The sequence below is a fragment of the Ambystoma mexicanum genome, chromosome 3q (genome assembly GCF_040938575.1).
Source record: "Ambystoma mexicanum isolate Mex_15411 chromosome 3q, UKY_AmexF1_1, whole genome shotgun sequence".
NCBI lineage: Eukaryota > Metazoa > Chordata > Amphibia > Caudata > Ambystomatidae > Ambystoma > Ambystoma mexicanum.
The window spans coordinates 1,166,205,430-1,166,222,924 of NC_090926.1; the positions used below are offsets into that span (position 1 = coordinate 1,166,205,430).

At 44.8% G+C, this 17,495-nt stretch overlaps 1 protein-coding gene across 3 annotated transcripts in view; it reads right to left on the bottom strand.

Annotated features, from left to right (window-relative positions):
* Nucleotides 1–2,105: 2,105 nt before the first annotated feature.
* Nucleotides 2,106–17,495, bottom strand: part of EVI5L (ecotropic viral integration site 5 like) — a 1,319,565-nt gene continuing 1,304,175 nt past the window's right edge. Inside the window, exon 20 of one of the 3 annotated variants that reach the window (XM_069604001.1) lies at nt 2,106–3,288. In XM_069604001.1, the coding sequence (XP_069460102.1) occupies nt 2,974–3,288 (315 nt within the window). In that variant the 3' untranslated portion in view covers nt 2,106–2,973. The remainder of the gene's footprint in view (nt 3,289–17,495) is intronic. The other 2 variants (XM_069604000.1, XM_069603999.1) reach the window with 2 other exon arrangements.

Here is a 17,495-nt window from a genome sequence, read left to right on the forward strand (position 1 = left end):
GATGCCAAATCCAGTTGAGGACACATTTCAAATGTTCTCAAAACTCTCAAGAAGACCGTCAGAAAGTGCTTGTGGAAAACATTATGACGTAATTGGACACAGAGGCGATCCACCCATTCACTATACTTCAAATAGGCTTGCGACACAAGTGGAATATTCTTTCCTCTGCTCCAGACAAAACCATGGTCTTCTTCACAATCCCATACTGCATACGCTATACAACACACAAGTTACACTCCTCCTTTTAAACATCAGATAATCACCATTCAATATCCTCTCTGCTGAAACGCTAAATAACTTACACTAGCAGCCACCAATGCTGCTAAAGCCCACTTCTTACTGTATGCTTGTGCCCATCTCAGAAATCTATGACATTTACTGAATTTTCAGATGTGGACAGAGGTAGAGCTATACAATGTATATCTACATTATCCACGATGGGAAAGAGATGTGGCCACAAGTCAAGCTAAAGAGTTAGTCCTCTGGCAGCCCAGCATTCTAAAGCACCCGCCATTAAGTCGCTTATTGGAAGCATGTATATTTTATGGCAAAACAGGTGCCTTGGCCAAGCAGGATTCTAAGTTTTACAATATTCTGATAGCAGATTGCACAGCACTGAAAATAAAGCAGTCACATCCTAGAACTAAAGAAGCATAACAATAATGCACTATGTCCCTCAACTCCGCCCTGTTACTTGATATGTCAATGACATTGAAAAAAAGAGCTGCAGATACCAGGACTTGGATGGGAAAATCAAGTATCCCTATTTGGAGGCAGAAAGATCTTATTTCTGAACATAAACTAATTGCTTGGTTCATGCTCACACTCTCTCACTTGTGCCAAACAAGGGCTCAATGGTGCAGTTGCCTCAATATCTGCATTTGGCATTTTTGGTTGTGGTGACCTCATATACTGATCCCGGTAAAGTAACGTGCAAGACTAGAATGTGACGTGGCAAAAGCCTTCCCCAGTATACCTAAATGAGCGTGCCATCAGAAATGTCGCCTATAGCTCTTCAAGTCCACCACTATAGAATAGGAAATGTCACGTAGCAACATGTGCTTTGGATGCGAGCAGAATAAAGGAGTTTTGTGAGGGTGAGGAATGGAATAGGATAGTTTACTTGCCCTGTGAGCTACGTGTTGCAGCGTTTCTAATGTTCTGCATTGCATAACCTTTCTACTAAGCCGCCACTATCAGTTGCATTTACCCGTATTCTAGTTCAAAAATCCTTCCAAAAATAAATGTGGATAATGAATGATAACCCACTGTATCACAAAGTGCAAATCTAGAACTTCTCTTATCTGGCGTTATGGGGCCAGGTTAGAGGGCACACACAGAACACCTCCTTGATGCCCCCTTTACTCACTCTTTCCTGAGCAATTTTTGCTCTGTCGGGTTTTATCTCTATCTCGTCTCTTAAATGCAAGTGCTACTTGGCTGCTCAATTTACTCTTACCATTGTACCCATCTGCCCCTCAATGACCTTAGTTCTTGCTTTTATTTTCCATACCATCTGCCACTTTATAAGTTAGAATATTGCTTTGCCCCTTTGTCCAGCTTCCTGCTCTCCATACTTTTTGCATCTTTTAACTACTAGACTCAGAAGCGGCTGCTATGCATGATTTCCTTTTGACCACTTTCCTTTCAACAGATCCCGCGCCAGTCTCCGATTATAATAAATACTCTTGGAGGTGCTTCAACATTCTGCTAGATCTCAATGACATTCAAATTGCGTAAACAGTGTTCATTCTATTCTATAGCCTCAGTGGACATTGAGGCTGATGTATCTCGAACGCATCATTGCTAAATAGAGTCCCCTTAGAAAGCCTATGGACTGAATAAGCACAGACAATGTAACACCATCTTCGATCTAGTAGACCTCTCCAGACATAATACTCAGGGTGTTGGAATGGTTTACCTCATCTCCCGAGAGAGTAATATAAATTCCCAAAGGCTTACAGTATGACATGCCAGGAAAACGTATGCTCCAAGTGGAACACACAGCAACATGAAACGAGAAGGGCTGGAAGGTAAGTGTAGTTACCATCACGGATGTGACTTTCCTTACTAGATGGATTGGCAGTGTTAACAGGGAATATCCAACAACAATCAGGCTTTAATTCAAAATACACGGGATTTGAGTTCTCCCTGGCAGGTGTCAAAATGTATTGCATCAACCTATAAGATGACTAGAATACCCAGTGTTTTTATTTTAATTTGACCCAGGATAAGAAATGGCGCCTGATCTATCTCTATGAGAAGAGAAGAGTTTCAACCCCTACACATAAGGGGCATGCTGTTCGAGTCCAACACGCTAGCGTGTTTAGCCTTCCCAAAAAGCATGTCAGACTTATTTACCTTGGTGCATGGCAATACAGCTTTTAAATGATGGCTGGTATACAATGGATATGCCATTTCCTGCTTGTGCTCCTCCGCACTGTTCCTAAGATAAAGAACCAGTGAAGTAGATCCAGAGAGAGCTCAGTCATACAGAGGCCGCCTGAGCACAAATCTTCACAGCTAATACTTCCAAGCATGTCCTTAATGTGTTCAAAACCGTACGAATAAACAGTTGCACAGGGGTATGTATAGCAGTTAAATAAAAATGAAAAATGAAACAAATAAATATAAAAACCTGGCGGGCCGTTAGACCTGTGGTTGATTAAAATGTGGTGTCCACCTGGGAAACCAAATGACCCATAAATAAGGAAACGTTTGTTTGAACGCTGGGGCTTGTGCCACATTGCTACGTGTAGACCGCAAGATGCTCATTCACAGGATAGCCTGTCCAGCCATACATCATCTTGTCCAAATAAATATGCAGTAGTCAGCGCTGAGTCTTCAACTGGCTTTGCTTAAAATCTTTTGCAATTAGAATTGGGCACAGCACCAACTGAGGCCTGCCAGTTTTCTGCACTGTCTGTAGCCCCAGTTACTCTCCAAAAACTTCCACAAAGGCCAAGCACATGTCTAGTTATTGAAGACCTCAGCACACATAATATCTGTTTTAGTCTCTGAGTCAACTACAGGAAAGCCGGGGTCGTCTGCTTCCTCGCTGTCTGTGCTACCATCACTGTCCTTTCCAGAGCTCTCGAGGCCACGAAGGAAACGAGCGTTGCCGGGGGACAGTGGGTAAAGTGCATCTTGGAGTGCTCCAACTACCATCGGACTTCCCAAGAGCTCCTCGTCAGATGAGTGAAGGGAGTCATCGTCGTCTTGGGTCATGTGATTCACAATGTGGATGCCATCAAAAGCCATTGGTTTCTGCCCTTTCAACAGGCGGATCTGGACTCAGTTGAGGGTAAGGGAGAGAGAAAAACAGACAAAATTAACATTAATTTCTTCTCACTTCTAACAACTGTTCATGTTACATGCATATTTTTAAAACCATACAGGTAAACAGCCTAAGTGAGATTACTACAACCCAAAGGACAAAATAATCACTACAGCATGACCTGCCATAGTGCATGGGTCCATCACATACAGAGAACAAACAAGTTACATGAGTATAAAAAAAGACCAACTGGTAGGTGCTTGGAAACACACACTCCCATGCCAGAGAATCATAGAACTGCCATGAACTGCCATGAAAATAGCATAATTTCTTGTTAATGTATTAATAATGTGTTACAGTTTATTTTTAAACTTTACACATAATGATAAATTTTATAAACATCGTAAAAAAAGAACTAAAGATAGAATTTAAACACAACCAAAACTAAAACTAGCCTAAAAAAACAATCTCATAATACATATATTGCTTGTCTAACCAAAAAGAAATTACAGTTAAGCACAACTCAAGCATGTTATACTTATTGTTCTAATCATTAATCGTTAATAAAATTGCTCCTACGAAAATATAAAGATCACCAAACCTCTAATAGAGTCAATATCATAGTATCAGACGAGTTCATATATATATATTCAGAGTTCTTTCAATTACCAACCAGACTCTAAAGGTAGCAAACTGCAGCTGCCGACTTTGCGTATTCATAAGGCGTGGCCAAAATGCAGATTCCCCAATGGATGCCGTACCATGGACAGAATTGCTATAACTTACTATGTAAGTATCCATCATGTTTACACATTTAGTTAGTACATGATTAGCGGTTTCTTTGCATCCGTTATCCTTACATAGTCGGCAATACCTCTCTGTAGAAGATAAACCATTATATTTACTTTTGTTAGATAAAAAAGCATAATGCAGGTTGTGAGAAGTCACACCATTCGAAATAGTTGCAGGGTAAATGGGACACAGATCAGGAATGTGTACAAGGATGATTGGATTCATCCCAAAGAACATTACCAAAGGTATGTATGTTCTTCTAATAAATACCTTCTTTCCACAGATCCTTCATATCTTAATAGACTCCCAAAGCAATACCATAATCTAGAATGGTAGGCAATAGATGAGGAACAAATACCCTTGATGAAAAATACATCCTGCCTCAAAAAGGGCCCAAGTAATAATGCTTGACTTAAAGATGATCAAGTGGCAGCATGATGTATGTTCAGAAAGGTAAGATAAAAGTAGCCACCTGACCTCTGGTGGAATGGAATGGGCTCTCATGCCTTCAAGGACCTCAAATGTGTCCCTCAAATCAAAGTCAAGTCTTGATGTACATGATAGTCCAGTCCATGGTCTGGTAGGTAATGGTCCTACCTTCTGAGAGCCAATAAATGTGATTAAGAGCGGGCTGTGAATTCAATACTATTTGGACAAAGGCTTGTATAAGGAAAGCGCCAACAACAGATTAAGACAATGAACCATCTGCTTCATCTCTGAAGGAGTTCAAGAAGGGAAAAAAAGGCCAGGAGATGTATCTTCAGAGAGAAATAAAACTTTGAGACTATTAATTTTTTAGAAGAAAGGAAGGTCTCTCCTTGCCTTTTTTCTTTGAATACACACAAATCTCCTGCAGGCAATACGCATGTCATGTAGAAATGTTAGCCCTGAGAAAGATTACCTTTAGGGTGATTATCCGCTTAAGACATAAAAGAAAAGGCTTAAAAGGAGCCACCAATCAAAATGTCACAAACAAGTTCAGGTCTCAAGGGAAAACAAAAGGCTTTGGAGGGAAGGAATTACAATCTCTATGATATTCTCTTCATGATATTCAGAGACTCAAAACGAGAACCCCTTTGGAAGGTGCTATATCAGTTTCCTCTTGAAAATGGAAATTGCAGAAAATAAGCCCTTAGTGACACTTACATAAAGGCCAATCTAGGCCAGAAATTCTGAAAACGCCAAAACAGCAACACTGGGGTATAGCAACAATGGCTTTCAAGCAGCACCCCATGTACATCTTTTTTAACCTGCAGGCATAACATTCCTTATTGAAACCGATTCAACCATTGCAGGTTAATAATATTAAAGCACAACCCGGGGTGATTTTGCCAGGTGTGGATGTAATGCGGCCTGGTTGGGCAACTCACTGGTCGTAGAATTGAATGTTTTTTGACTGCCAAATCCGCCAAACAAAAGAAACTGTTATAAGAATGATCCCAGGGGGCGACCAAATGTGTACCATTCACTTCTAGCATGTATTCTTTAGAGGATCCCTTCTATAGGGGAAATTCAACCCCAAGATGCTGTTGAGTCAGGGGCAGAGTGGGCAGAGCTGCCTCGTTCTAAAGGAAAGTGCAGTAGGTGTGAAACAAAGCCGACAGAATCCGAAAACATATTGACAATATTTTATTCATGTGTTGATTGACACAGTATCAAAAGGTCTACTGATGTTCAGTTGTGACTATCAGACCGACTTGAGGTGGAGGCCACATCACAAAGACGGTGGTTGCCATCTCCTGATGTAACTCCTATCAATAGGCTTGCTTTCCGGTTTACGCATGGTGTTAGTGAGGATGTTCATCTTCCCTGCCAGATGGGTCATCAAGAAGGGAATGTGTTCTCTCAGGGCCCAGGACCAGATGAAAATGGCCTAAATACAGAGGGAGCAAACCCAGACAATCCCTCTAATTGAGGTATTGCAACTAGCAATATTGTCTTTTATGATCTATAAGAACTTTCCCCACATGCCTGGTAAAATGCAACAAGGAAAAGCTTGAAGGGTCTCACTTCCAAGAGGCTAATATGGAGACCTTTCTCCCAAACATCTCCGTGGTCCCTGGCTGGTATGTCAGACAAGCAGTCATCTCAACCAAAGAGGAAGAAGTCCATCACTGACATTTACAGCAATGGACAAAACAGAACATCCCCCAAAACTGGGACAACTGAGATTGCAGTGCCTGTTGCAATGACTGCATCCACAGACTTTCCTGGTACTAGGAAAATGCACAAGGCCAAACGATACAAAAAGTGGAGTAACTGTGGAGAGTTACCTAATCTGTATGCTAGTATGTAGGGTATGAGCAAGCCACCAGGGATTGGGCTGGTTCTGCCGTTGCCTGTTGTGCATCTAAAAGGGTGCACGCAGAGGGATGCCACTGGCTCGCAGTTCCCTCAGAAACTAAGTATCTTAGACTCTGGATTGGGACTCTGTAATTAACGCCCTATAGGTCTGCGGACTAGAGCATCCAAGTTGTAAAAGTCTGCTGAGCGCTATATGCAAATCTGCAGTGTCTGCAAACTGTACTAGGTTGAAGTCACCACCATTCCTGAGGGAAGATAAAGAGCTGATCCTGTGGTCCTCACTCATGGTGCTAACACAGCAGTACCCAGGGTATTAAACAGGAGAGACTGCAGAGCAGGAAACAAATGCCAGTAATTTCAAAATGTTGATACTCACTCCGGATATCTCTGAAACCTAGAAGGCCCTCTTTAACCAGAGTGTAACTCAGCTGAACATGAACCAATACCAGACCATTACCAATGATACCGTAATGACAGGAGTTGAGTTGCAACAGGGGGTATAACCAATACCAGATGAGAATACAAAACCACATTACTAGATATCTTTGCATTTGGCAAATATGTCTGTGATAAAAGGGTTATATGCTTGTCATTCATTTAATTTGTCACAGCACAGACCCTAACAGTAAAGTGTTTGTAACCATGAACCATATACAATCCTTTGGACAGCATCAGGGTCTTGATGCCTGGATATAATTGTTCTAATGACCTGTTCATGTTTGTAAATACGCTTCTCTAACTTTTGTACCTGTTATATTGTAAAGCGCTTTGGCTTAAAGCGCTATATAAATTCAATAAACATATAATGTCTGACATCTGCTGCTCTGTTTGGTTCCCAAGGACATTGTGCTTCTCATTTCTAGCAAGCATATTTCCTCTCACATACAAGGAAAGCCTCGCAGGATTTTTGGAGCATTGCTGAATTTTAAGAGCTGCTTCGGAAGACATCAGTCAGTACTGGAACCTGTTCACATAAAGAAAACTCCCCAGACACACATAGAAGAACAAATTACTCACTGCTGATATTGTTCTTTTGACTGGATGATCCACCCATGTACTGTTCATCTTTGATAAGATTCTCTTAAATCTGCTTGCAGCTTTGGAAAATCTGTCCGAGTCGTGGCTCTCGACACCGCCGTCCTGCCCTCGGCTGTCGACACTGGTATAAGTAGCTTGCGATGTGCCCTTTGCCTTAGTTCCAGCTTTTTGCCTCTTGATGCTCAGCAGTCTTTAATGGGTGAACCAGACGTTGAAAGAGAGAAAGTGTAAAATCACAGAAATTCTCGACAAGAGGGGACGGATGGGTGGGTGACGAGAAATATGTGGGAGGAACATCCAGTTGAAAGAACATAACCAGGGGTAAGTAATTTGTTCTTCAAATGGATTATATATGACCACATAAGCAGTCAGCCTAAGGAGGTGGGTACAGATAATTACTGTTGATGTACAGCCAATAGTATTTGCTGAAGGTATGCAAAGAGGATCAAGTTGCCACATTGCAGATGTTTTGCAGGGGCACCCCTCTTTGAAGAGCTGAAGAAGTAGCCACTCCTCAGGTGGAATGCGCTCTTAGGTTATCAGGTACATCTTTGCCAGCTAATGAATAGCATTTTGAAATGCACAGGATTATCCAGCGTGAAATGGCTTGCTTGGTGACAGCTAACCCCAATTTATTGCCTGAATAACCTATAAAAAAAGCTGGTCATCCTGCCTGACCTTATACATTATGGAGTTGTAAAAACTTGAGTACTTTCTAGGGTCTAAACGGTGCAATCTCTCCTCTTTAGAAGGGTGAGATGGTGGATAAAAGGCAGGAAACGCTATTTTCTGTGTTAAGTGAAATTCAGATACCGCCTTAGGAAAGAATGAGGGGCGCAACCTCAAAACTATCTTGTCTTTTTTAAAAAAGGTTGTAAAAAGTGGTTTAGCAGAAAGATCTTGCAGTTCACCAACTCTGTGGGTAAGGGTTAGCATTCTGAGTGGACAAGAATGCAATGGTTTGAAAGGTGTCCCCATTAGATGTTTTAAGACTAAGTTTAAGTCCCAAACCAGTACAAAAAAAGGGACCGGGGAAGAGATGTTTGTTAATCCTTGCACAAATTGGATTACAATGAGCTCCTTGAAATAAGAACCATCATCAGGCGAACACTTGAGAATAGAAAGTGCTGCAAGGCATCCCTTTACTGTGGAGACATGAAGCCCAATATGAGCTAGATGGAGTAAAAAAAAAAAGACAATACTGTAGTGGTATTACATGTAAAAGTAAGTTTCCTTGCACCAGCTGCAAAACGTGTTCCAACGGCAGCGGTACAGAGATTTGGTTGCTGGCCTTCTGCCCGAAAGCAACAACTCCATTACATCCTCCTGCAGGTCCCAATATTTGTATCTAACCTTTTCAGAAACCAGGCGTGAAGATTTAGGGTACTCATTTCTGGACAAAGGAGACCCCACTCTTGTGAGAGTGAGTCCTCTCTTTGGGGGAAGACGAATCGGAGAGAAGATGGCCATTTCCTGAAGATCCAGGTACCACGTTCTCCTGGCCAATTCGGAGCAATCGGGATCATGGATTTCCCAAACTTCCTCAACCTCCCGATGACATGAGGAATGACGGGGACTGGCGGAAATGCGTACAGAAGTGCAAATTCCCAGTCCGCTACAAACGTGTCTCCTAGAGCTCCTCTCTGAAGAAATTCCTATGATAAGAATAGGTCGCACTTCCTGTTGACACAGGTTGCAAACAGATCCACTTGAGGGGTTCCCCAAAGGGTGAATATCTCTAAAAGGACTTTGTGAGCCTACTCCTACCCGTGGGAGATAGGGCTCTGCCTGCTCAGAGTGTTCGCCGCTATGTTTTCTTCTGCGGCTAGAACTGCGAGCAGAGAGATTCCTTCTCTTAGTGCCCAAAACCAGAGCTGCATTGCTTCTCTGCACAGAGGAAGTGACCCTACACCCCCTCTCTTGCTAAGGTAGTACATGGCCACTGTATTGTTGTCGTCATCGGGATATTTTTCCCCTGTACCCAGGGCAGAAAAGCCATCAGCGCTAGTCTGATTGATTTTAGCTCTAAAAGGTTGATGTGAAGTTGGTACTCCGACAGAGACCAGTGACCACTGATTGAAAGTTCGTTCATGTGGGCTCCCTACCCTGTGAGGGACGCATCTGTCACAATTGTCATATCCGGACATGGAAGACATAGAGGTTCCTCTTTCATCACATTCTCTCTGCAGGAGATTGTGAGCTGCCTTGTTCGTGACCTGAAGAAGGTTAGTCATTCTGATGGAGAACTGAGACCACTGAGACTTGAGAGTCCACTGGAGGTATCTAATTTTCAGACTGCCTTCTGGCACCAAGAAAATGGAGGATGCCATGAGGCCGAGGAACCTTAGGAAGTCGAAGGCCGGAAGATACTGGGCACTCTGAAACCTCAACTCGGGAGGCAAGGCTTTTCCAGAGGACGAATCCAGGACCGCTCCAATAAACTGAATCTTCTGTGATGGTGTCAAGTTGACCTGAAATTCAGGGAGAAGCCCAGCTCGTGTAGGCAATGGTAAATCCAAGTGAGATGATTCGGGAGAACAAGCCCTGATCAGCCAGTCGTTCAGTTAGGGATATATGTGAATCCTATCCCTCCTTAGACTTGCTGCCACCATCGCTATGAGGGGAGGAGGAAGGAGAGGCTGGGTTAGGGAGGCAGTACCCCGTGGAGAGTACAGAGAGGGTCCAGGGGCCTGTGAAATTCTGGCACCAGAAATGTGCGTGGAGAGCGAGCCTGCCCCCCCCCACTGGAGACACGCGGACCCGAAGGGGCTTGTCATGCCTTCTTTCCCTCTGCAGCTGTTGCGAAGCAGAGGGATTTGAAAAAGCCTTTACCTCCCCACTCCCTTTTTTTTTGCTTGCGTCTGTTCTGAGACGGCAAGCGGTCTGGCTGCCTGGATCTCCGTTCCTGGAAGCCACAGAACCCTCCATACGTATGCCCCCCGTCAGAGCGCTGCTGTGACTGGGTGTACGACTTGGGCATGGTCATTGTCAAGATGGATAAAGATTTGGCTGTTTGTGAGCTGTTTTTCTTCTTGTCCAGCTCCTCGTCCGTGGTGGAGTGGAAGAGGGCCCCCCACCCCCGAACTTTAGATCTAATATGCGTTTCTTGGACGTCAGGGTTGAATTTCATCGTCCTAAGCCAGGCTGTCCTTCTCATGTCCATGGTAATTCAGATGGCACGGCCATAGGTATCAATATGGGCCACACTGGATTCCATGAGGTGCTGCGCCACCAGCTTGGCCTCAGCGAGCTCCACCTTAAAATGTGATTGGCTCTGCGTAGGGAGTTCTGGGAGGAAGTCCGCGATTTCCCGCCATTCCTTTGGTTAGCGGCTGCCAGCATGGCGTCTGCGTTGGCCTGACGAAGATGCAAGGATGCGTTGGAATAGAGTTTCTTGCCATACGCCTCCAAGATCTTCTCATCCTTGCCTAGCAGCGCAGAGGAGGAGTCTGAGGATGACTGAGGCTTGGAGAATAGTGATGCCGCAGCGATCACCGAGGAGTGTGGCTGAGGATGGGGCGAGAGCAAGAGTGTATCCCCCTCCATCTGCCTGTACTTGGCGTCCAGGCGTCGATTGACGGGCTGGGCCGAGTGGGGTTTAAGCCAGAGCTTCTATGCCAGGTAGACTACACCGGTCTGCAGAGGAATCCCTGTTTTGGCAGAGGGGCATTGCATGATGACTTTAGCCAGAACCCCCTCTGCCGGCTGCTCAACCTCGGGCTGGGGAAGGCCCAGGTATTCCGCCAGCCCAGTAAGACCTTCGTGGAAGGCCCTGGCTGAGGATGGCGTGTCCGGATCCTCCTCCTCATCCATGACCTGCGGATCAGGAGGATCCTGCGTTGGATCCTGCGGAGGTGGAGGAGTAGTTGTAGCCGGAGGCTGGGGCACAAGAACCACCACCGGGGGCTGAGGAGGTGGCAGAGGCTGATACAGAACCGGCTGAGGAGTCCGCTGGGGAGCCGGGATCAGCGGCTACACCAGGGCCGGTGTAGCCGGATGAGGCTCTTGTGGTGCCACTAGCATAGTTGGGAGGACTTCCTGGATGGTGTCCTTGAGTATAAACCGCACTTCATGAGGCCGAGGAACCTCTCGAAGAACCCCTCTTCACAGGCCGTAGAGGTGGCAGGGGGTAGTGACAGGGTAGACTGGGGCTGCTGGAGCCGCTGCATACCCTGCCCGTATGGACGCAGTGGGAAGCTGCCCTGCGCCTAAGAGGGGTAGGCCGTAGGCAACGTACATATTTGAGGTCAGTCCCACCTTGACACTCGTTCTTCGCCACATTCGTCTCATGCACGATATGACAAAATATAGGTTTTCGAGTTTGCCAATGAACGGCCATTTTGATGTAAGAAGAACCGCCATTTTGTTTTCTAACCATTGCTCATTGCTTTCTGTTCCTATTGCTTTGCAGCATATTTTCCGCTTACACTGCTCGACTGCCCGAACAAGAGTTCGCTGAAACACAAACGTAGGCAGCGCCAGGAAGAATGCCCGGCTCCCTCCCGAATGTAGCCTTGAAGCACAGCTGCAGGGCATTTAATCATTTCACAGCTGCCAGCCAGTCTCGTTATATGGTAGAATATGTTAGAATAATACCGCTAAAGGCTTGAATTATGCTTTTCTTACGGCCCCCCTTTGCTGAGCCCGCTAGAGCATGTCGGCTCCCAGGACGCAAATAGCACCTGATAGATGGTAAGGTCCGGAATGCAACTCCCCCCGTATGTAGTTCGCTTCCAAGAACAGAAGCGCTGTGTTCTATTCAATAACGGAAAGATGCCTTCGCACTCACAAATTGCAAATTGTTACTAGAATAGATGTTTGAAGGTGTCATAGTGATCAGAGATGTCCATCATCACATCAAGTTCAAAGAAACCCAATAAATGGGGGGTGTTAAACATGTCATCGCTGATTGTTTGTTATGAATCTTGTATATATGTAACTGATGTACGTAATTCGCTCTCTTGCGTCCCTCGAGGTCTAGAGATACACGTCGCGGGGCGTGAGACCGAGTTGGCCAACTGAGACTTTTGCTTTGCAATAAAACCCTAGCTTTGGGAATACAACCTCGTGTCTGGCGTATCTATCGTGTGTGGTGACTCGCCTTGTTTCCATAGACGTCAGGGTCCCCTAGGGGCCCCTTTCAAGATGGCGCCCGAATAGGGACCCTCCCACACTTGTTACATCGCGTAACATTGTAATTGAGAAAGGCATTGAACGGCGAGGACGGGACGATCGAGCCGGGATCAAGAGGTGTTCGAGGCGCCCTGTAAAAGTGATGAGACTCCTTTGCAGATCTGCAGACATCTGATCCCTGATCGACGTGCCTGGCTAGAGAACAAGGAGGCGAGGGTCCCAAAACGAGGCGGAAGCCAAGAAACGCAGACACGACGTCCTTTGGTGCATCAGTATACAGACGACTTGATTTATCAGGTGAGTCATTCCCCGATTCAAAGCATCCTGATATTGGTTGAGAGTTGACTTTGCAAAATCAAACGACCTAGGTAAGGTTGATTAACCAGGGGGAAGGTTTAAACATGCCTAGGGTATTGTCCACCCTAGCAGGGTTTTTCCGCTGTGGTAGACAATTTTGGAAGATGGCCAAATTGTACCACCTGGGGGAACGCCGGCGTATGAGATGTATGTGAAGTATGGGGTGGGTGCGATAATATTCTGTGAGACCTGGCATAGGCAAACCAGAAAGCAACAAGACCATCAGTGGCCGATTAATGGTAGTTTTGAGATAGCGAGGATAGACAACCTGGAAAGGGTTTTGATAAGAAAGAAAGCGCTTCCTGCAGCATTTGAGACTAGTAAAGACTGGAGAAATGAAGCAGTGCTCAGATTTAAAAGCAGAGCTAAGCATGCGCGCAGGCATAAATCAAAAGGTGAGGTAGCGGAAGAAAAAGAAGAGGAGGAGTGGACCGAGAGTCTAAGAAGGGCTGGCAGGCGTGACCAGTTGAATATAGAAAAGATATACCCACAACGAGAATTACACATAGCAGATGAATTGATAGAAAATATATTGACCCATACAAAACAAGGCCCAAGATCAGAAGTAAGACCAGACCCCAAACCCCCGCCAGTAGCTCAAGCTCCCCCTCCGGTAGCTCAAGCCCTCCCACAGCCACAGACCGCACACGTAACACTTCCTATTAGCCAACCAGGCCCACAACAGACACTCCCTGTTCCCATTGTCCCATCCGCACCTCCCGCCTTAGACACAGACTTGGTACTGTCCGTTCCTTCCGGGGTTGAAGTTGAAACCGCGGGGCAAGAGGCGGGACTGACCAACGGGGGCGCACAAGGGTAACCCGCAGCGCAATCAGCAAAGAAAGGAAGGTGGAATTGCAGCAACAGGCAGAGATGTATATAGACGGGAATGATGGGACGGCAACATTGGCTTCGATATATGACTTCCGTAGAAGCAACGAAAGACAGGTAGTGTTGGAATGCATGGGTGAATATTTGGTGGTAAATGGAAACAGCTGGGAAATTACCACCGCAGCGATTGTTAGATTTGAATGCATTAGCATGCTGTAGGGAGAGGGATGAAGAAGTGAGAGAACATGTGTATAGACTTTTTGAGCTTAGAGATGAATTAGATAATGATTATGTCGAAACGTTTACTGCACCTGTCAAAGTGTTTGCTACACCTGCGTACAGAAGTAGGGATATCGGGAGACCTGGGAAGGGGGAAAAGGGGTCGCATAATAAACGGCAGCAATTACCATCGCCGGGGCAGAAGGAGATGGTGAATGAATTATCGTTGCTAAAACAGGTGGGGGCAGACTTGAAAGAATGTCTAATTAGAACACAGGTACTATTGCAGCAAGTAACAGGACATAATAGAGGGCGAGGGAACGCACAAGGAAGGAGTAATTCGAATATGCATGGGGGAACAGTGGGACCGAATAAGTGTGCATATTGTAAAGAGCAAGGATATTGGCAAGCGCAATGCCCGCATCTACAGAATAGAAATGGGTCTGGTCAGAGGAGACAGCATAGAGGACACCCAGGAGCAAATGGACCAAATAGGAATAGTATGCAGCAGCATCATAATAACGGAGGTAATCAAAACCAAGGCCAAAACCAAAATGCCCCAAACCAGAGTCAGAAAATCAGAGTGGGGGAAATAGAGGGAAGAGTCGAAATGTTTTCGATACACAGCCAAACACATATTACAGTAATAGTAATGATTACACATCGGACGATGTGTTATTTCCCCAATAGGACAGCCCAGGACAGGGGTCGGAACCAGTGTCTATTCCCGTGAATCAGAGAGGACCCTACGTAGAAATGAGAGTCGGGAATGAGGAGCACCGCTTTCTTGTAGATACAGGAGCACAGAAGTGTTCAATAGACCATCACTTGGTTCCGGATATACCACTGTCAGGGCAAAAGAATATTTCCGTAGGGTTCGCAGGTACACCAGTCATAAAGCCAGTGTCCACACCAGTCCCAGTTACCATAGGACCATTTACTGAACATTGTCCTTTCCTTCTAACAGAAGATTGTGGAGAAAATTTGTTGGGATTAAATTTGTTGAAAAAACTAGGTTCCGTTATACATTGCACGGCAGACGGAGTGTTTCTAACGATATGGCCACACAATGCCCCTGTGTCAGAATTCATGTCTGAAGCGTTACCAGGGAGCTAAGTAAAGTACCAATCTGTATATGGGCAATGCATGACAACGATGTGGGATGCTTAAAGATAGAGCCAGTAAAGATTATTTTGAAAGAAGGCGTTACCCTACCACGAATACCCCAATACAAAATTTCAATTGAAGGTGAGAAAGGATTGAAGAGTATTGTTAATGATTTGGTGAAATTAGGGGTAATCGAGGAAATCACAGGCAGTACATGCAACAGCCCGATTCTTCCGGTTTATAAAACAAGGAGGTAATGAGGTACCTTACGTTTCATAATTGATCTACGCGCATTGAATAAGGTAGTAGATCTGCAATTTCCTCTAGTGCCAGACGTCACTACAATATTGACAATGATACCTGTTTCAGCAGAATATTTTAGTGTAATAGATTTGAAAAACGCATTCTTTAGTATTCCAGTGGACAAGGACAGTAGATATTTGTTAAGCGTTCACATTAGGAGGACGAACATTTACATTTACGCTATGTCGTCTGTTGTATTTATGATGTTCGTGTAACGATATGTAACTCTGCTGTACACATGATTATGCGCCCAGTTACCTGAGGATTCGGATGCGCTTTATAAATAAACAAACTAAACTAAACTAAACTACGCGGATTCCGCAAGGTTACACGAAAGTCCAAGTATTTACAGTAGAGCATTAAAAGAACAGCTAGACATGCTGGAATTACCCATGGGTTGTGTACTTTTGCAATACATAGACGATCTATTGCTAGCTGCAGACACAGAGGAGATTTGTAAAGAAAGCACTGTATTACTTCTGTCACACCTAGCGGCACATAGCCATAAAGCAAGTTTGAGGAAATGTCAGCATAATCGAAAGGAGGTGGCTTATTTGGGCTACCTACTTTCGAAAGGAGGGAGAAGACTAACGCCAGAACGCATAGAAAGTATTTCTTGTATGCCTATTCCAAAGAGACAAAAAGGAGTCAGAGCCATAATAGGCATGGCTTCATATTGCCGACAATGGATTGGTAATTTTGCGTTAATTGTGAAACCATTGGTGAATTTAACTAGAAAGGATGCGGTTATGCCTTTGCAGTGGGATGAGGAATGTCAGAGAGCATTTGATGGATTGAAAACTGCATTATGCTCGGCTCCAGTTTTGGGTACGCCGAACTATGAGAACATTTTTAGACTATTTGTGTGTGAAAGTGAAGGATGTGCATTGGCGGTTTTGACACAGGAACAAGGTGGAAGAAATAGGCTGTGTGGCTATTTTTCTTCTGCGCTGGACCCTGTAGCGTGCACACTACCACGATGTTTGCGAACTGTCGCGGCGGCTGCTGCGTCAGTGAAACAAATGGAAGGAATGGTATTGGGGCACACTTTAATTCTGATGGTGCCACATGCCACTGACGTTCTATTAAATAGGACACAGACGCAACACCTCACCTCTGCTAGATTGACAAGATATGAGATTATCGTGTTCGCGCCCCATATCCAAATTATGAGGTGTAGCGCTTTGAATCCTGCAGAATTAATGCCACTGACCTTAAAGGAAATTGGGAAGAATGAATCACCCCCCCACAATTGCTTAATGGTTACTGAGGAAGAAACCAAAGGGAAGAGTTGATTTAAGTGATATTCCACGGAAAGAGCCGGATGGAGAGTTATTTTGTGACGGCTCATGTTTTAAATTGCCAGATGGCACGACAACTGCCGGATACGCTATCACTACCCTAGAGAGTGTTGTAGAAAGTAAAAGAATCCCCTATATTTCAGCACAAGCCGCGGAAATAATAGCATTGACCAGAGCCTGCGAGATTTCTGAAAATTTGAATGTGAATATATATACTGATAGTCAGTATGCTTTTGGAGTGGTTCATAACTTTGGTCGACTCTGGGCTGAGAGAGGGTTTCTGACATCACATAGTGCCAGAATTCAACATGGCCCTTTGATTGTACGATTGCTGTCTGCACTCACGTTTCCAAAGCGCCTAGCAATAGTGAAATGCGAGGCACATAAAAAAGTAATATGCAAAATAGGAGAGGGAAACGCGTTTGCAGACAGACTTGCGAAACAAACTGCCACTGATTTGAATACCAAGATGATGACGGTTCAGACAGAGGAAGTACCCTGTATGATAGAAGATGAAGTTGCGACTGTCAAAGAAATGCAGGCCGAGGCTACGGCCGATGAAATACAGGGAAGGGCAGAGGGATCTGCTGAGTTGGATCTAGAGGATTGTTGGGTGGACAAGGGAACTAGAAACTGGATGTTTGCAAATTTGTATGTGACTGCAATGGTCACAATGGCCCACAGCCCTACGCACATCTGTGCCAAGAAAACGATACAGCACCTTTCTACAGTATGGCAGAATGTAAACATAAAAAAGAATGTAGAGAGGTTGGTGCAGAACTGTATCACGTGTTTACAACACAATGTAGGAAAGGGAACAGTGACTCCAACAG